The 20,788-nt window shown below is 42.2% G+C and overlaps 1 protein-coding gene across 1 annotated transcript in view; it reads left to right on the top strand.

Annotated features, from left to right (window-relative positions):
* The window catches only part of TENM3 (teneurin transmembrane protein 3), a 902,368-nt gene that overhangs the window by 313,153 nt on the left and 568,427 nt on the right, over positions 1-20,788 (top strand). Inside the window, 1 exon segment of the mRNA XM_027769663.1 lies at positions 15,200-15,506. Within this exon segment, the coding sequence (XP_027625464.1) occupies positions 15,275-15,506 (232 nt within the window). The 5' untranslated portion in view covers positions 15,200-15,274.

Genomic DNA, 20,788 nt, shown 5'->3' with positions numbered 1-20,788 from the left:
TCCCTTTCTATCTCTCTGTCTCTGTCTTTCTGGCAAGCACATGAGCCCTGTAGCAAAAACCCCTCCAAAAAAAAAAAAAAAAAAGAATAGTCTGACTTTTAAAACAATAAGTTTTCTATTGGTTATTTGAAAAACACAGACATAAATGTATCTTTACTCACATAGAAATATTTACAATATAAATAAAAATATATATGCACATGCACACACATTTATAAATACTACCACATATATTTGTACAGACAAAGTCTAAAAAATTCAACACTAAATTGTTAAGAATGAAGGGCCAGCAGGTTGCACAGTGGTTAAGTGCTGGACTCCCACATGGCTGACCACAGTTTGAGTTCTGGACCTGGTGACTTGCTTTCTCATTCTCCCCCCCGCCCCCACCTCTCTCTGGTGACCACATGTGCCCTATAGCAAATTTAAAATAATAATAATAAGTAAAGTTAAATAAATAGTTCCTTTAGAAAATGCGAAGGAGGCAGGGTCAGATGGTGGCGTAGTGGTAAATCATGATGCTCTGTGAGGCTGACCCACATGGGAAGGTTCTGGGTCCGTGTCTGGAGACCTCCCTGGGTGTGCTAGGCGTGTACATGCCCACGATTCAGAGCTGAAGCTCCTGAAGCTGGAGGTGGATCATGGTGCAAGGCCTTGTTGAGGGTGTTCTGTCTTTTTCTCTCATGGCAGAAATTAAAAATAAATAAACTTAAAAAAATGTTATAAGGCAAAAATTTTTTGGCTTATTCATATTTTGTAGTTTCCATAAGGAGTATTACCTGCCTAATACATGTTTTAAATGAAACAAAAACCAGAATTGGGAGAATGCATTAAACAGTATTTGGAGAACAGTCTCCTGTTCTGTCTCAGGAGTCTCTTTTTTTCCTGTGGGTCAAGCCAGAAGCGTGGTATCATTCTTACCTCTTTCCATTTCTCATTCATTTCAGCCTGTCACAAGTGTCCTAATGCCGCCTCTAGCAATCTCGTCCTTTCAGTTCTCTGAATCTCCACTGCCATTTTAGGCTGCCTACTTCAAGTTGTTATTCACTGGTCTGCACTTCTACAAAAATCCTCCAGAAAATTTTCCTGCTCCAGGCCCCCCTCTCCGATTCTCCACATCAGCTCGATAAATTTTTCTAAACTGAAAATCTGATTGATCATGTCACTGGCTGCATAAATTCTCCAGTAGTCACCCAGGATGGTGGGATCGATGGGGCTGCTTTCCCCGTCCTGTAAAACCCTGCATGTGTACTCTCCGTCCCCTCTGGACTCATCTCGCCTCTCGCCTCCCTCAGTATTCCCAACCCGACTGGCGTTTATCCACCAAGATCTTCCCTGCCTCAGAGTGTTTGAACATGTTATTCTCTCAGCCTGACCACTTCCACTAGCAGTTCCTTCCCTGTGACACACATACTTGTGAGCAAACAGTCTCATTTATCTTGCAGTTGTCAACATAAATGTCTTTTTTTTTTTCAAAGAGGTCTTCTTTTGGCCTTCAATCTCACTTAGACCCCACCCTTTATTCTTTCTCTTAGCAACTTACAATTTTTTACACCAGCTGTACAATTTTAATTGTATATTTATTTATGTGACTAATTCTTATTTCTCCTCTTTCTGATTGAAATGTCAGGGATTGTTTATCTCTCTCTTGCTTATCTCTTCATTCCCAGTGCTTGTCACCATGCCTGACAGGTGGTAGGCCCTGTATACATGCCCAACAAATGAAGCAAAGAAATGAATAATCAATATACTTTGTGCACAATTCCAGGTCAATACGTACAGATCCACCATATTCTTTTAAATCACTATTGCGTGTTCCTCCATCTGATCTTGTCTTACTTTTTCATCTAATCAGACAATTTCTGCCATAATATATTAGATTTTTTTATTTTAAAGAATTATTTATTTAATTTTATTTATTCAGTTTGACTGGCGAGAGGGACAGAGAGAGAGAGAAAGCAAGCCACAGGTCTGGGATTCAAATTGTGGTCAGCCATGTAAGAGTCCAGCATCTTAACTACCACTCCACCTGCTGGGCCATTTTTTTTTTAATAGGTTTTTGCTATAGGGAATATGCACTAACCAGAGAAAGACAGGGTAAGAGACAGTAAGAGGGAAAGTAATAAATCACCCCCCTAACTCCCGAAGAGGATGGCCATGCCACAATCCCTTCTCCTCTATTCTCCTCCTGGGATTTTAGGCATTAATGCATATATGCCCAGCATGAATTTCAGGCTGCCAGGTCAGAAACTCAAAACACAGTTGCCTGTATAGGAGACTCAGTACCATCATGTCACCTGCTGGTCCCAACAATCTCTGCCTTTTAATCAGTGTGTGTAGTTCATTTATACTTAATGTGATTATTGATATAGCTATATTTTCCTGTTTCTGTTCATTTACCTTTAACCTGTTTGTGTCTTTCTATGTAAGTGTGATTCTTGGAAATAGTATTTCGTATTTTAGTGGTTTGTTTAGAGATACACATACACACACACACATATATATATATCTGGGCTAGCTGGTAGTTTACTTAACCCAAATTCATGTCCTTGAGACCTACCTATATATGCCTCCATGCCTGTGATCCAGGATGGGTGAGGCTGGCAATAGAACATTGTATGAATACCCTATTGGAGGTGCCTGTCTCTGTCTGACTCTCTTTCTTTCATGGAAGAAATAGATAAATACACTTTTAAAAAAAGAGCTCTGGAAGATGTGCCTCTTGAAGTAATATTATGTCACTTTGCATATAGTATGGTAGTCTTGGGACTAGCTCAGTGGCATAGTTGTAATTCACTTCTCACGCAATGCTGGATCCACATGGAGATCCTGAGTTCAGTTTCACAGTTGACCTGTCAGACTGAACAGGCATACCTGTAATTCTGGCTGGGGATGAGGAATAAGGAGACAGGAATCAGAGCAATACCTTTTTGAGGTTGCTTATCTTTATCTCCCTCATAAGAAAAAAAGAAACCTTAAACAAAAACTTACAAGACTGTGCTTATATTTCTTCTCTTCCTTTTTTTATGCTATTACTTTAATACATTTTATTTACACATATATTGCAAACCCTACAATACTATAATACATTGCTATGACTTTTGTTTAACAATCCATCTTTTATTTATTTATTTATTTATTTAGATTTGCCAAAGGACACATGCACTTGCCAGATAGAGCAAGAGAGAGAAAGTGAGAAAGCAAGAAAGCACACTCCATGGTACATGATCACGCTGCAATTCCTTCTCCATCTGTGGCTCCTTTTGGGATTGTAGGCATGTGTGCACATGCAACTGGTGTGTTTCTCAAGCCACTGAGTTCAGGACTCAAACCACACAGCCATATGAAATCCAGCAGCCTTAACCACTACATTGTGGGCTGGTCCCAGTCATCTTTCTTTTAAGGCTACTTAAATAATAAAAATGTCTTATATATTTATGCATTTACCATTTTTAAGTGATATTCCTTTCTTTGTGCAGATGCATATTTCTGTCTAATATATTTTTCTTTTTTTCTTCCTGCACCTGGAGGGTTTTCTTTACACTTCTTCTTTTTTACTTTATTAAAATACTGAGTTATTTCACATGTACATATTTGTCTCCCCACCATTTCCATGTCTGACCACCACTGCACTGTCCTGTCACAACATTCCATATATACTTAAAACCAAGCAAAGAGTGGAGAGCCATCTTTAAAAACTAAAGAGGCATTTTGGACAACACATTCATAGCAATGGAACCTGGAACACATTTATCAAACACGGTAGGGAGAGTTCTCACTCTGCATTATAAAAAGGACAACCAGATATCAACTGTTACAGAAATGAAATAAGATGGAAAATTTTAACAAACTTTTCTTTTTTTTTTGAAAGGTTTTCGCTATGGGGTGCATGCGCTCGCCAGACAGACAGACAGAGACAGAGAGACAGAAAGCGAGAAATCACCCCCCCCAGGGGGGATGGCCACGCCGCAATCCCTTCTCCTCCATTCTCCTCTTGGGATCTTGGGCACCCACGCACACGTGACCAGCATGAGTTTTAAGCCACCAGGTCCGGGACACGAACCGCAGTCAACTACATGGGAGTCCAGCAACATAGCCATTACGCTAACTGCTGGTCCCAATTTTAACAAACTTTTTAAAGTATTTTCTTAAAGAGATTTCCTCCCCTGCCAGAGATCTTGAATAGCCTCCTGGTCAGTCATCCGTAAGCAATTTTTTTTTTTTTGGAGAGTTTTTTTTCGCTATAGGGCATGTGCGCTTGCCAGAGAGACAGAGACAGAGAGACAGAAAGCGAGACATCACCCCCCCTTGTAATTTTAAGAGATATTTTCATTGGGTATAGAATTCTAGGGTGACAGGTTCTTTTCTTTTTCTTTCAGTTATTTATTTGTTTGTTTATTTTTTTAAGACAAGGTCTTGTGATGTCACTGCAGGCATACTCCACCAATTCCGGCTTCTCTGTAGACAGCTTTCTCTGTGTTGCCCAGGCCAACTTTGAGCTTGCAGTTCTCCTGCTTTAACTTCCCAATCTACTGAGATTGCAGTCAGACCTGGCCTTTTAGGTTAGGACTGGAATCAAACCTGGACCTCCCATGTGGTCCCTGTCTGGGAAGTACAGCATCTTAGCCATGTACCCTGCCATAGCCAGGCCATTCAGTACCTTAAAGAAGATTTGTTTTCATTGTTTTCATTGAGAAGCTTTGTATGCACAAAGCTTTTGTGTGTGTGTCTTCCTTTTATATTTTCTCATTATGACTGGTTTTGCACAATTTTAATCACAATAATGCCTTGGTGTAGTTTCTTCCAATTTCTTGTATTGGGGTTTATTCAACTTCTAGGATCTGTAGGTTCATAGTGTACACCAAATGTGAAAAGTTTTCAGTTACTCTTTTTGGAGATTTATTGTTTGTTCCTGTTTGTCTTCTCCTTTAGTGTTGTGATGATAGGTATATTGGCCTCTTAGAGTTGTGCTCCATGTCACTAATGATTTGTTTATTTATATGGGCACTCTCTGTGTGTCTTATTCTGTGCAGTCTTTCCTGCTATTCTTAGAGTTCACTGCTTTTTTCTTTGTCAGTATCTACCATTAATATCATCCAGTATTTTTTTTTTTTGTAAATCTTAGACATTGTAGTTTTCCTAGACATTTGATGTGGGTCTTCTTTTTATATAGTCTATGATTCTATTAATTTTTTGATCCTATGGTTTACAGTTACTACTGTTTTCAAGTTCTTGTCTACTTACTCAAACACCTATCAGTTCTGAATCAGTTTCAACTGATTGTTCTCTTTATTATTTTCCTACTTCTTTTCATGCCTTATAATATTGTTTTGTTGCCTTTTTTGGAGGGGGGTAGGGCACATGAACTCACCTTAGACATAGAGAAAGAGTGAGAGAAAGTACTGCCCCCCTGGGGGGGAAGGGGGGATGGCCACGCCACAACATCTTCTCCTCCATTCTTGTCTCGGAATTTTTGGCCTGCACACGCATGTGCCCTGTGGTTCTCAAGCCACCAGATCCAGGTCTCAAGCCTTGTAGTCAACCATGTGGGATCCAGCCACTTTAACCATGATGCTGCTAGCTGGTCCACCTTACTCTTGACTGAATGCAGACATTGTGAAATTTTTCTTGCTGAATGCTGGTTATCCTCGAATTCCTGTAATAGCCCTGAGCTTTATTATGGGGCATTCAGGCTACTTGGAAGCAGTGTGGTCCTTTTTGGTCCTGCTGCTAAGATTTTGTGGTGGGATCAGAACCATGTTTAGTCTAGTTCCAATTTTTCCCCACTATGGAGGCAAAATCCTCCTGAGCACATTACCTGAAGAATGATGTGGATTTTCCAGTCTGGCTGATAGGAACGGGCGTGATCCTTAGCCTTGTATGTGCACCTTACCTCCTATTCAGTGTTCCCTGAAAGGGGCAGCTTTGCCCCCCAGGGACATCTGGTTGTATCTAGAAGTATTTTTGATTGTTAAGACTGCAGGTCCATCTTACTAACCTCTAGTGGGTAGATTCCAAAATGTCAGTAGTAGTACTGAGGTTGACAAGCCCTGCTCTAATCCTTTCAGGTTACGAGTAGATCATTCGTGGCCACTCTCGGCTCTGGCCTTCACTGGGACTATCACACACAAGTGCCGGTCAGCAGTCTGCTTTGTGGTCCTAGGGAGCCTAGGCCTGCCCTGGTTCCTTCTCCAGGAGGCTGTCTTCTCTCCAACACTTTGTCTTGCAAATCATTTCCGCCTGATTGCCCAGACTCAGCCCTACCTACCTCTGTAAGCCAGAGATCTTGCTGGGCTCTCCCTGGAGCCCTTCCCTAGGCTGACACCTGGAAATTCTCAAGGTAGTAAGTAGGAGTAATAAAGGGCTCAATTTATTTGTTTCTTTTTCTCAGGATTCCCTGTCCTTCACTGCTTGACATCAATGGCTGGAGAAGTTGTCTCTGATATTTGTCTATTTTATTGTTGCTGTTATTTTAGACAAGAGGGTAAATCTAGTTCCTGTTACTCTAGTCTTGGCTGGAAGCAGAGTTGACTTCATATTTATTATTACTGTCAGATGTTCTCTGTATTTCTTGTCATGTTTAAAGAAAGCAACGTGCCTAGCTTTAACCTTCTCACCCACTAATTATCATTATGTTTCTTTTTCCTCTGCTCCTGTATCTTCTCAGCCAGCATCACTTTTGCTACTCATAGATAGATTTCCCCCTCCCCCATATTTCCTTTCCCACGTTTGTTGGTGACTTAACATTGTACCACAAGCATGATAGTTAGATCCTCTTGCATTCTACTATATGAAAGTGTAGGCTCAAAGCCTGGTTATGCCTGGGTTAACACTACAAAAAAAAAAAAAATCACCGTAATTTGATTTGATTTTTGTATTCAATCATTTCAATTCTTTGATTTGTAAATTTCCCTTGGAAACCACAATTTCCTCTATAATGAACAATAGCAATTGATTTTATCTTGTGTTCAATTGACATTTATCTAACTATTCAGTGCAGAAACTGCTTTGAAATTCTTCTGGTCTGTATTTACTGTTGATTACCATAACGAGTAATAAATCATAAATACTAACTTATTAGGGAAAACATGAATTGTGAATAACGAAAGGAAAAAGTTGTTGGTACTGTGTATAGGAACTTAATTTAGATCTTTAAAATGGTTTGGGGTAAATCGGTGTTTCTCTCAAGTCTGCTTATTTTGGGGGCGAGCTTTTTCTCACTATGCGACAGAAGATAATGACGGTAATTCAAGAATTTGTAGTTCTAACAGAAAACAGATCACAATGAAAATATGAGTTTGACCAACGGGTTCTTTAATCTTTTGGGCTTGAATGTGTTTATTTTAGTCACTTCATAGACACATAAGCTCTTGGGCTTTTAGAGCTATAATATAATTGATGTTAAGATTTTTTCTTACTGGCTCAGTCAGTTGTCGTCATTGACATGAAGGATTATAAAGATGTACGCACTCCAGTTAAAATCAGATTACTTTGGGCCAGCATGCGGTGTGGCGGTTAAGGTGGCTAGATCCCATACGGCCTGTTGTGCAATCGAAGTGTTAGACTCAGCAGCTTGAGAAGCACGTGGCATGTGTGTGTGCATGCTCCCAGTCCCGAAGGGAGAGAGATGCAGGAAATGTGACCATTCCCCATGGTGATTGCTCGCTCTCGCTCTCGCTCTCGCTCTCTTTCTCTCTCTGGCAAGTATATACACCCTCTGGCAAAACTTTTTTTTCCTATTTTATTTTTTAATTGTTTTTTTTTTTTTTTGAGAGATATTTGCTATAGGGTGTGTGTGCTCGCCAGACAGAGACAGAGAGATAGAAAGCGAGAAATCACCCCCCAGGGGGGATGGCCATGCCACAATCCCTTCTCCTCCATTCTCCTCTCTGGATCTTGGGCATGCATGCACACGCGCCTGGCGTGAGTTTAAGCCACTGGGTCCGGGACTCGAACCGCGGTTGACTACGTGGGAGTCCAGTGACATGACCATTATGCTAACTGCTGGTCCCATATTTTTAAATTGTTTTTTAATACAGTCAGTCACTGTATATCATTATAGCTTACAGCATAAATACACTGTATATTAGTCCACTTAAAGATATCATACACATTATCATTAACGGATATTTTCCATTTTTGTGTCCCCCCTTATTTTTGCCTTAGGGTGCATGAACTTGCTAGAGAGAGAGACCAACAGTGAGAGAGAACATGAGAAATCACACCCAGGGAGGATGGCCATCCTGGAATCCCTTTTCCTCCATTTTCCTCCTGGGATCTTAGGCACACATGCACATAAGCCTGGTGTGATTTTCAAGCACCAGGTCCTGACTCGAACTGTGGTTAGCCATGTAGAAGTCCAGCAATGTAACCACTTTTGTCCCTTAAATGTTTTGCCTCCTTCTTTTCCCCCTTTAAGTCTCTTCTTCTGGCAAAGTATTTTTAATAAGAATGCAACCTTTTAAAAAATTAGGTTACTTTCTAAGTGTATAATTATAAAATGTTTCTTTGGGATTAGTAACATTTTATGAGTCAGTGTAACAATGTTGTTGAGTTGGGGGTGGGGGGCAAGATTCAAAGTGCATTTGAATAATGTACCTGAAATTGAGGGTGTGATCTCTATAAGTCTATTGTCCCTAGTTCGAAATTGCCTGCCTGTTTATTCATGCAGTCAAATACTTTGCAAAGTACTGAGGAAAACCAAATAGCCAAGTAATGCAATTGGCTTTAAGGCCAGCTGTGATTTCCAAAGGAGTGGTGTGGTTAGTAGCTGAATTGTTTTTCAAGGAGCTAATGAAAATTAATTAAATCAGTTTGATATTATTGTATACTTGCAGTAGCTAGTTCAATCAGAAAAGTTGGTCAACTTTCTTTCTGATATGTTTCTTTATTTTTTAAACATTTTGCCCACTGATGTAGCTAAGGCCCCCAGTTCATTAAATGCTGTGTGCTGAATATGCATATGGTGACCCTCTTCCCTGCCTAGGCCTGGGAAGTCACCATCAAAGCCTTCAACAATTTAGCATTAGTTAAGTAGTTGCATTCTTAACCTTCTTATCCTCGGCCTTGAGTGGGAGAGATAACACAGAAAACCGCCTTCTGAAGTCCTGTTGAACACTTTGACTTCCACCAGAAACATATCGCTAGTTGCAAACATTGCAGTGTAGATTAATTTTATGAAGAGCTTGAACTATGCACAAAAATGGGGAGATAGATACAAGGGACCTTTTTATTGTTTCGAGTCTCTAAGATCAAATTGCCTTTGCCTTTGATGGCATATTTCAAATACAATATTTTGATTGATCATAGCACTTTAGAATTGCTTCCCACATAAAGAAAACTTGGCTGTTTGATGCTAGAGATGGTCTGTAAAGCTACAGAAAGAATAAAATGATCTTTTTGTTACTCACTTATTAACACGGAACTTATTAATTTATAAACCTTGATAGCATTACCACGAGGTTGCATCTTTGTAATGATATACCTATACGTGTTCATAGTACCATATTCAGGAAATTCATCGTTATCTCATTTGCAAGATTGTGAAACTGCGTCATGAAAACTGAACAGTATGTAGCTAGACGGTGGCTCATCAATAAAACTCCATGCTCTGGGAAGCGGTCCTATGTAACATTGCTGGTTCAAGTCTGGACTCCTCCATGAGCACACCTGATACACAAGTACCCATGACCCAGTGCTGGCTGAGGCTGGTGTGGATTGCAGTATCAGGATCCTGTTGGGGGATGACTGTATCTCTGTCTGTGTCTCTCTATCCTTCCCTTCTCTTGCTGTCTCTCTTGCACATGGAGGAAATAAACGGTAGAACTTTAAAAAGAAAAGAAACAAAAACAAAAACATTATATATTAGGTCGTCGGGAAAGTCATGACGTATTTCACTTTGACTTCCACCAGAAACATATCGCTAGTTGCAAACATTGCAGTGTAGATTAATTTTATGAAGAGCTTGAACTATGCACAAAAATGGGGAGATAGATACAAGGGACCTTTTTATTGTTTCGAGTCTCTAAGATCAAATTGCCTTTGCCTTTGATGGCATATTTCAAATACAATATTTTGATTGATCATAGCACTTTAGAATTGCTTCCCACATAAAGAAAACTTGGCTGTTTGATGCTAGAGATGGTCTGTAAAGCTACAGAAAGAATAAAATGATCTTTTTGTTACTCACTTATTAACACGGAACTTATTAATTTATAAACCTTGATAGCATTACCACGAGGTTGCATCTTTGTAATGATATACCTATACGTGTTCATAGTACCATATTCAGGAAATTCATCGTTATCTCATTTGCAAGATTGTGAAACTGCGTCATGAAAACTGAACAGTATGTAGCTAGACGGTGGCTCATCAATAAAACTCCATGCTCTGGGAAGCGGTCCTATGTAACATTGCTGGTTCAAGTCTGGACTCCTCCATGAGCACACCTGATACACAAGTACCCATGACCCAGTGCTGGCTGAGGCTGGTGTGGATTGCAGTATCAGGATCCTGTTGGGGGATGACTGTATCTCTGTCTGTGTCTCTCTATCCTTCCCTTCTCTTGCTGTCTCTCTTGCACATGGAGGAAATAAACGGTAGAACTTTAAAAAGAAAAGAAACAAAAACAAAAACATTATATATTAGGTCGTCGGGAAAGTCATGACGTATTTTTTTCTATGCAAAAATGCGTCATGAGTTTCCTGACAACCCAATAGTAGAGAGAATACATTTTACATCGAAAGACTCAATGGGACAAAGAAAGAGAATGGAAAGGTGTATGGCTTAACTCACAAGTTCTCCATTGTTCTTTTTTCTCAAAGGAAATAGTTTCCGACTTCATAGGCTAGTTTCCTGTGGCTCCAGTAACAAAGTAGCACATACTTGGTGGCTTAACACAACAGATATTTATCACCCAGTTCTGGAGGCCTGAAGTGTGAAGTCAAGGTGTTGGCAGGGCAGGCTCCTCTGAGGTTACAGGAAGGCTCTGTCCCCAGCCTCTTTCCTCGCTGCTAGTGGTCCTGGCAGCCCTTGGTGCACCTTGCCAGGAGCTCCATCACCCCCGTCTCTGCTTTCATCCTCCCGTGGCCTTCTTTCCTGCGTCTTGTCTTGTATAAAGACACTAGTCGGGACCAGCAGATGGCATAATGGTTACATCGCTGGACTCCCACATAGTTGACCACCTGTTCAAGTATCAGACTCAGCAACTGAAAAAAACTCACACCAGGCATATGTGCATGTGCGCCCAAGATTCTGAGAGGACATTAGAAGAGAAGAGATTGTGGTGTGGCCACTGCCCACCCCCAAGGGGTGATTTCTGGCTTTCTGTCTCTCTGTCTCTCTCTGTCTCTCTGGCAAGCACATGCATCCTATAACAAAAATCTTTCTTTAAAAACTGCACTAGTCAATGACTTAGTGCCTACCCAAATACACCATGGCCTGACCTTAACTTGGATCCTGATTACATTTAAAAAGACCCTATTTCCCTTTTTCTTCTCTTTGTCTTTTTTTTTTTTTTTTTTTTAAGTTTTTGCCATAGAGTGCTTATACTTGCCAGAGAGAGACAGAGAAAAAGTTAGAAATCACCTCCAAGGGGGATGGCCATGCCACAATCCCTTCTCTTCTAATCTCTTCTCTACCTGGGATTTTGGGCACGCACATACACGTACCCGGAGTGATTTTCAAGATGCCAGGATCGAGACTCTAACTGCAGTCGGTCATGCGGGAGTCCAGCACTTCAACCACTACACCTCTGCTACCCAGAGACCCGGTTTTCAGATGAGTTTGCACTCACAGGTACCAGAGACTAGGACTTACACGTAACTTTTTGGGAGACACAATTCAGCATTTGACGGTCTGTGTTGCAGCCATCAACTGGGTCTTTGAGGCATGAACATGGCCATGGATGGCGTGTAAGCAAATATGTGTGCCGTGTTCAGTAAAAGCTCATTGACACAACCAGTTAGTGTGTCGTATTTGGTGAGTAGACCAGAGTTTGCCAGTCAATACTTAGTCTATTTGAATAATCAGTATTTAAAAGTACATATATATGTGTTGTATAGTAATACTTTTTTTTTTTTTTTTTGGCTATAGGGTCCATGCACTCACCAGGGAGAGAGCGAGAAAGTGATAAGTCACCCCCCAACCCCAGGGGAGATGGCCAAGCCACACTCCTTTCTCCATTTTCCTCTCAGGGTCTGGGGCTCGAACTGTGCACTTGGCCATGTGGGATCCAGTGCCTTAACCTCCATGCCATCTGCGGGCCCCAGCAATACTTTAAAGTGTATGTCAACTTAGAGCAAGACATCAAACTTTCATGACTTCAAACTCAAATCTCCATTACTGAAAGTTCTCAAACTGTATTTTTCTGGCTAGGTGAAAGCGTTTTAATCATTAGTTTTGAGAGACTATATAGTCTTTTTTTTTCCAAAGAGGTCAAGAATATTTTGGAAACAAAATTTCCCATGAACTCAGACATATTTAGTCACTTTATTAGACAGATAATAACTGATACCCAGACCACATGTATGCTCCACGGAGACAGGGACGCTGTATTACTCCCGCCCGTGTCCCCAGCACCTAACACATAGTAGTCAGTCAGTAAATATTTATCTGAAGTAGTTTATTATCTGCTAGAATAAAAACCAGATTGATGTGTTACTGTTTTAATCCTGCTTTTTAAAAAAATTGTCTCTGTCACCCTACCTTGAAAGTATTTATTATCTTAGGCTGAAATAAAAGCTTCAATAAGAGAAATATGATTTATTTTTTGTTTCCTTTTTTTTTTCTTCAAAAAATGAGAGTATCTTTTTTAAGTTTTTTTTTCCCCTCATGTGAAGGAGAGAAAGTAGAGAAACAAGAGACTCAGCACCCCCAGTCATGGATGCGATGATCCACGATCCAGCCAGACAGCCATAGACCACACGTGTGCCCCAAGGGCTCGGGAGGGTCTCCCGTTGCAAATGCGGAACCTTTCTGTGGAGGTCAGCCTCACCAGTGGCTTGTTTTACTGCTGTGCCACTGTCAGACCTCAAGGAACACAATAACCATTATGGGCTATTGGGGGGCAGTGGGTGGAGTAGTGGATGAGACACTGGACTCCCATATGACTGACTCCAGTTCGAGTCCTGGACCTGGTGACTTGCTTTCTGACTTTTCCTTTCTCCCTCTCTCTCTCTCTCTGTTGAGCGCACTTGGTCTATAGCAAAAATTTTAAATAATATTAAATGGTTATCATTCAAAAAGAGCTATTAGAAGATTTTGTAAAGAGAATGAAGAATCATAAGAAGTCAGGGGAAAAATATTGGTTTGTTGTTGTTTTTGTTTAAATCAGATTTAAGGAAAGGAAGAAAAAGGTAGAGACATCCACATACATTTCAACAGCAAACTGAAATATTAGCAAGTACTTTAAATAGTGAGCTCAGTTCGGTAGCAGAGCAGTATGGAGCCCCCTGGGCGGGAACCCCATATTGATGGGATGAACAGGGAGATGCAGTCTGGTTGAAGACGCGGGTGGGAGAAGCCATCCAGTGTTTCCAGGAGTAGCCTCTGGAGCTCTGTGATCATTCCAGCCCAGAGATCCTTGCCTTTCTTCGCATAGCAGAAGGGAGGGAAGCGTGGAGAAGTGACAGGTGTAGTTGTGCCGCTGTGTAGAAAGCAGCAAGACTTGTTGCCAACGTCCATGTCAGCTGAGTCGGCATGGGAGAATGAGAGACTCCAAGTTGCAATCACATTAAAGAGCTATAGGGACCAGCTGTAATGGTTATGTCACTGGGCTCCCACGTGGCCAACCGTGGTTCAAGTCCCGGACTTAGTAGCTTGAAACTCACACCTGGTGCATGTGCGTGCATGCCCAAAATCCTGAGGGGAGAATGGAGGAGAAAGGATTGTGGCATGGCCATCCCCCACCCCCCTCAGCAAGAGTGATTTCTCACTTTCTGTCTCGCTGTCTCTCCAACAAGCACACATGCCTTGTAGCAAAAATCTCTCTCAAGTCAATAAATAAATAAACTACCCTAAAAAATAAAAAAGAGCTATGTGCAATGATAGTGAATGACCAAGAAGGGAAGAGAGCTGGTCCTGGAGAGGCACGCAGTGTGGGGAAACTTTATCTACACTGGAGCTCTAGCCCTGAGGATGTAGAACCAAGCAGAAGACCTGGGGCGAGCTGGGGCGCCTTTATTTCCTGTCAGTTATGGGATCACTGAAATGAAAAGTCCATTTAGAGAAGGGGGGGCGGGAACACCGAGGGCTGCATGCCAAGCGTTAAGGGACCTTCAGATGAAAAGGAAGGGCACAGTGAGAAAGAGCACAGACACAGGAGGACCGGTTAAGATGTGGACAGGCCCTGAGCAGCTCTGCCTCCTCCGGGCCCTGCCTCTCGGGCCCTTTCTGCCCGCCTTCCCACTGCCGGGTCAGCAAGAAGAGCCGCTGAGCAAAGACTCGCAACTCGCCCTGCTCCCTCTTTCTTCTACCTGCTGGCCATGCAGGAACCACCCCATCAGATATGCCACTCAAATTCCCTTAAATATCAGGACAGGGTGGATTCCGTTCTTTTGCTAGAGAGGACAATGCATTTTAAGGAAAGGGGTATGAGATGAGAAACGGCTTTTTCTTTAATTTGAGATATTTAGACCCTCAGCACATGAAAATCATGCCCTCTGCAAGAAAAGTCCTTATAAAAAGTAATGAAATACTCAGTGCATTTGACAAAGTTTCCATTGTAAGAAGTTGCTAATTTGTTCCTCTGCTTTGAAAAAGAATTGAAAATGTTGAAGAAAAAAGTATATACTTTTTGGTCAGAAATGGAATTTATTTATGAATGGAGAAAATTCTTCACGAGAAAACTTTTCCATTGTGGAAAATGTAACCAACTATTGAAGCCAAATTTTAGCTGGCTTCTATAGGGAAATTTGATCTTGAGCTTACATTTTTTTTTCCCTTGCATTAATGTGAGAACTCGGATATGATAGCTTAAACCCATACCCAGAGCTCTCATTAGCAGAAAGTGTGGTTCACCTCTTGGTGATACAAAATATTTTTACACTGATTTCACAAATATTAGTTTCTCGTTGAAAGGACATTTTCTAGATAGGCAATCGTATTGTTTTCCCTCCTTCTCCAGACCGAGAAGAATAAGAACAGTCTGTTTTTAGAGGACGGTTCCGCTGACACCGGGGCAACCCTTTTATCTTTACAGAGAGGCCGATGAGAATCGAACCCTGAGCACACTTTGCAGGAAGCAGGACTGATGTGCGCACAGAAGGAATGAAGTATGGATGTGAAAGAACGTAGGCCTTACTGTTCCCTGACCAAGAGCCGGCGAGAGAAAGAACGGCGGTATACGAATTCCTCGGCAGACAATGAGGAGTGCAGGGTGCCCACGCAGAAGTCTTACAGTTCCAGTGAAACCTTGAAAGCTTTTGATCATGATTCCTCGCGGCTGCTCTATGGAAACAGAGTAAAGGATTTGGTTCACAGAGAAGCAGACGAGTACACTCGACAAGGTAGGTGATTGTTCTAGTAAGACAAGGCATGCTCGGTGCCGCTCACTTGTACGCATCCCATTCTTTCCCCCAAGGGGACATGATTGGTTTATGATTTTGATGTCCTATCTACTGGTTCCGATTTTGACACTGGAGAGATCACACGGTGTTCCAGAGAAGAGGGGGAAAGCCACCTAGAGGCACACGGGCCCCCGGACACAGGGACTGACACGTAGCGACGATAATGCCAGAGTACCACGTTTTATACGCGAGGCTTAGGGTTCTGCGCAGGGCCTCGGTGTGCATAAACTTGAAACTCGAGTCTCTAGGGCTCCCTTGCAGTTGAATGAAGGTGCTCGTGTAGTTTTTGTAGTTAGAACTGGTACAGGGAGAACAGCAGCTGTCAGAAGGGAAACGTATCTTTCTCTCCTCTGAAGGTAGGAGTTATCCTGGATCATCTCCTGAGCCATCCAGCCCTGCTGTTCGTCTGTTTTACATAAGAGCTTGCCACAGAAGAGTTCCATTTGCTTCCTCCCAGGCAAACCAGTCCATTAAAGTGGCACCTTAAAGCATTGTAGGTTCCCATGATATGGGGAGACTTCAAAAAGTTCATAGGAAAAAGTGGAGTAAAAGTAAGTTTAGGGTTGGCCAGTGGCGTGGTGGTTAAGGCAGCTGGATCCCACATGGCTGCCTGCGTGGTTCACGTTCCAGACCCAGGAGCTTGAAAAACATGCCAGGAGTGTGTTTGTGCATGGCCAAAATCCCAAGAGACAAATGGAGGAGAAGGGATTGGAGCATAGCCATGCCCCCTGGGAGGGATGCCTCCTCACTTTCTCTCCTTCTGGCTTTCTCCCTCGTCTCCCTCATGAGTTTACATACCCTATAGAAAAAATTTAAAAATATTTTTGGTGCAAAGAATTTTTGAAATCTATGCATATTTTGAAATAATAATAATACATACATACATACACATAATTATACACCTATCCTATGAACTTTCTGAAGGCCCCCTCATACAACCCATTATTGCTTGGTAATTTGAATACATTTGTGGAACATTTTACACTCTGTTTTATGCCTGCATATTCTTTCAGTGGAATAATCAATTCTGTAACTTTAATTCATAATCCTAAAACTACCAATTTTCCACACTGCAAACAGTAGCTTATTTTAAATTAGGCATATGTAATTACATTTTGTTTCTTCCAATACAGTCTTGAGATGTGGGCAAGGTTACTACTAATAAAAATAAAATCTTTGGGGTCGGCAGGTGGTATGGTGGTTAGGGTTGCTGGACTCCCACATGGCCAACCATGGTCCGAGTTCCAGACCTGGTGGCTTGCTTTCTCACTTTCTCTCTCTCTCTCTCTCTCTCTCTCTCTCTCTCTTTCTCTCTCTCACTCTCTCTCTCTCTCTCTCTCTCTCTCTCTCTCTCTCTTTCTCTCATTCTCACTCTCTCTCTCTCACTCTGCTCCTCTGTGGTCAAATTAAAATGATTAATACGTAAATAAATAAAGTTAAATAAAAGAATCAAAAAAAGAAGAAAGGAATGAAATCTTCTAATGTTTGTAACACACAATACAATTTACATAGAATTGAGCATCCCTTAGCTAATTTAATCAAGAAACAAGAAAAAAATCAATTAAACTTCAATAATAAAGAATATATTCATAATTTCCCAGTCACCTTACAAACCGTGTGACTAAGAGGTACTGGGCAGGAATACATTTAAGAAAAGTAATAATGCATTAAATTATTCACAAGTTTGAAAATGTTCCATGGTTCTTTTCTCCCCTGCATCATGCAAAGAGCCATCTAGATTGAAATAGCCTTCACTCGCTCAAACAAGTTGACATTAAAAAAAAACTCATCTGATTTGCTAAGGAGAGATTTTTTTTTTCCCTCCCTACAGCATGCCTTACTAATTAGTGGTATAAAATTTTATGAAAAGCAAAGTAGTTAAACATTTTTAGCCTGTTTTTTAAAGGGGAGATATAGAACAGATATTTAAGATATGTACTCTCGGTGAGTCAAGGGGGGTTAGTTCATTGAATAATGTATTATAATTCTAAACTCCATTTTTTTCACTTTCTGCACAGCTGACATAGATTATCAGTGTACATTTTTCACCAATTAAAAAAAATAGAAGGTAGTGTGGAAATGTATGCACTCTGAATCCACTGTGAAATCTTTGTAACAAAAATAACTATTTAGTACCCTATTGAGGGAATAAAAAGAGAAAGAAAAAAAGAAAAAAAAAAAAGTCTGCATTGTGGCGTAGTATTAGAAGGAAAAAAGCCGCACATGTGGCTCGATGCGTTGGGGAGGCACATCTCCACCCCTGAGCAAGCATTTCGTCCTGGCAGAGCGGAGGATGCTTAAACAGGTTAAAAATAGCACACTGAAATTTTCACCTCCTAGGCAGCACTAATCCAGTGCAGGCTGTTGTTGACGACTCGGAGAGACCATCTGCAGAAACCCTGGATGTTCTTAGGGAAGCAAACTGTACGATTCACTCAGCTCCTCGCCAGCCAAGGACTGGGGAATCAGCAAGGGCAGAGGAGAAAGACAAGGGGCAAGGCGTCGTGTCAGGAGCTGACGGAGGGGTGGGAAGAGGTTTAAGGATAGGAGGGAAAGAAAAGGCAAAGAGGCAGAGCGTGATGGCGCTACCCTTCACGTGGCGTGTTCATGAGTCGGACGGATTGAAAACATGATGGGAGGTACTGCCCGTGCTGCTCATGCGCACTGATGCCTCACTGTGCGTCAGCCAATGTGCTGAGCGGAGTGCACGTTCAGTCTCCTGGTAGGTAGGTCCAGACAGTGTCCTTGTATTTATTTACTTATTTATTGGAGAGGTTTTTGCTATAGGGCTCATGCGCTCGCCAGCCAGACAGAGAGAGACAGAGAGACAGAAAGCGAGAAATCACCCCCCTGGGGGGATAGCCACACCGCAATCCCTTCTCCTCCATTCTCCTCTCAGGATCTTGGGCATGCACGCACACGTGCCCAGCGTGAGTTTAAGCCACCAGGTCCGGGACACGAACCGCGGTCGACTACATGGGAGTCCAGCGACATAGCCATTACGCCAACTGCTGGTCCCCAGACAGTGTCCTTTTACAGACTGAGACATGCGAGGCTGGAGAGGCTCACAGCCCGTTAGCCAGAGCTGAGCTGGAATCTCAACCCACTAGCCATCAGCCTTCTAATCCCTGTGAGGGTGCCAAAGCAGGAACCAGGCAGTTGAGTGTCCTATGGATTATTGGAGCCTATTTTAGTCGATTCTGAATTAAACCGGTGATGATAGAGATGGTGAGCAGTGAGCAAGCGTCAGCCATATTTAGGAAATACAATTGACATGACTTAGTAATTGGCTGGATGTGGATAGGGCAAGGGAGACGTGGCAAGTACTTTTTCTTCCCTGTGGTTTGCTGCGGGGAGTGTTTGTAGCAGGAGCCGTAGGTGTAGGAGAGAGATGAATAAGGGAAGTCTGCTATCAGATTATGTTTTTCTTGAGCAAGCGTGATGAAAAATCCTCCCAGGCTTTCATTTTCTTTGAACCTGACAAATGTCAATTTTTCCTCACTGACTATTATGCTGAGGGATTAATTATTTAATTGACAAAATGTGCTTCCTGCCACGGCTCCTGACATCATATACATAATAAAAATGAAAGATTAAAAATATTAATAGTAGCCAAAGATCTTTGAAACAATTCCAAAGAATCATGCTAATTTAGCTTACCCGTGGTGCGTTCAAGCAGCTTGCAAGTCCCGTGTCCGCTTCTTAAACCACGCAGGACAATGCAGTTTCAGCTGGAAGCAGGAATAGATAGAGACCTTGTTAATACATTTACACAGACCATTCGAATTTAGAAATATGTTTTTATTTGTATTGGCCGGTTTTATGGCCTATTCCCATTTCTAATCCATTTCTATGGCGTTACTGACTGGCAGGTGACTACTGTTAATTACATGTTATATTTAGATGGTCTAGAGCTGGGATGATTTCATTTTCAGTCACGTGCCGTGATCCGACTGGGTCACACACAGATCTCTTCTGCTGTCTCTTCTGAGATCTCTTCATGCAGTTTATTGGTGAGGGAAATAGCTGCTCTTTCCGCAGCCGTGGAGGTCTCCGTAGGTGTGATGGGGTGAGGGTAACAGTGGCTCATTTTGCATTCTGAGATACCGTTTGCTTGGATTCCTCTCTGAAGAGACTTTGTGCCGTCAGGTCTGAGACACATTTTTTAATGAAACAGCTGCATAAAATCATCCCACAGTTTTGGAGAAGTGATAGAAGACCCCGTTTTCTCTGCCGCAGTTCTGTGTTATGCACGTTGGCTGTAGTATTTTGGTCACACCAGAACACTTATCAGCTGAGAAAGAATGCTGGCCATGAGGGTGAGGTTTGAAAAGAGGTGATGGCTGGGAAGAAGACTTTTGTTCCACTGAACTTATCATAAGCCTGAAAAGAACTGCCTTTGAGACCGTCTTAACCTAAAGTGTCTAATAGTTTGTTGGGATATGAGTTGCAGACTTTTACAATGGAAAGACACCATTTATTTTTCATTTATAGAATGGCAACGGGGAGAAAAACATATGTTTTTAAATTTGAGAAACGGCATTATATACAGAGAGAGAGATTCTGTATGTAACTGAAAAAAAAAAAGAAAATAACTTTGCTGAGAAGGGAAGGGAAGGCAAAAGGCAGATTGGCAAAGACAGGCGCTCTCTGACTGGGAAGTGTAACTCACTCTGCTCTTCTCTGAGCGTGGTTCTCCTAGACACGCCTCTCCTTGGGACTCTCTACTCTGACTACCAGCAGTAGCGCCCCACAGCCCAGGGTACCCACTCGCCTACTTCTGACTTGGCTCCTCCTGACGCTGCTGGTCCAGGGCCAGCTCAAGTGTAGCCTGGGCGTTTGTCTGGGAGGAAAGAAAGAGAAGAGGGAAAGTAGGTCCCACAGGCCCAGGTTTCCCACCACCGTACCTCCCTAGTGCGCTGAGTCCTGAGCCCCAGCCGGTCTGCTATACAAATGTTCCAGATGCCAGCCTTGGCCTTACTGATGGCACGCACTGCTGCTCGAAGGTCTTTTTTGCTTCTTCACCCTCTAGCACAAAGAAGCAAAAGGGCCCTCGAGCAGCCGTGTGTGTTTTCTTGTAAATATGACTGCAGGATTCCTTTTCTTTTTAGAGAGATTTTTGCTATAGGGCGCTTGCCCTCACTGAGACAGAGACAGAAAGTGAGAAATCAACCCCCCCCCCCAGCGGGGGGGGCCACAACACAGCCCCTTCCCCTCCACCC

This window comes from Tupaia chinensis, unplaced genomic scaffold (genome assembly GCF_000334495.1).
Source record: "Tupaia chinensis unplaced genomic scaffold, TupChi_1.0 Scaffold150192_1, whole genome shotgun sequence".
NCBI lineage: Eukaryota > Metazoa > Chordata > Mammalia > Scandentia > Tupaiidae > Tupaia > Tupaia belangeri.
Note: the sequence above shows the minus strand (reverse complement) of the source record. Positions and strands in the feature narration are given on the sequence as shown.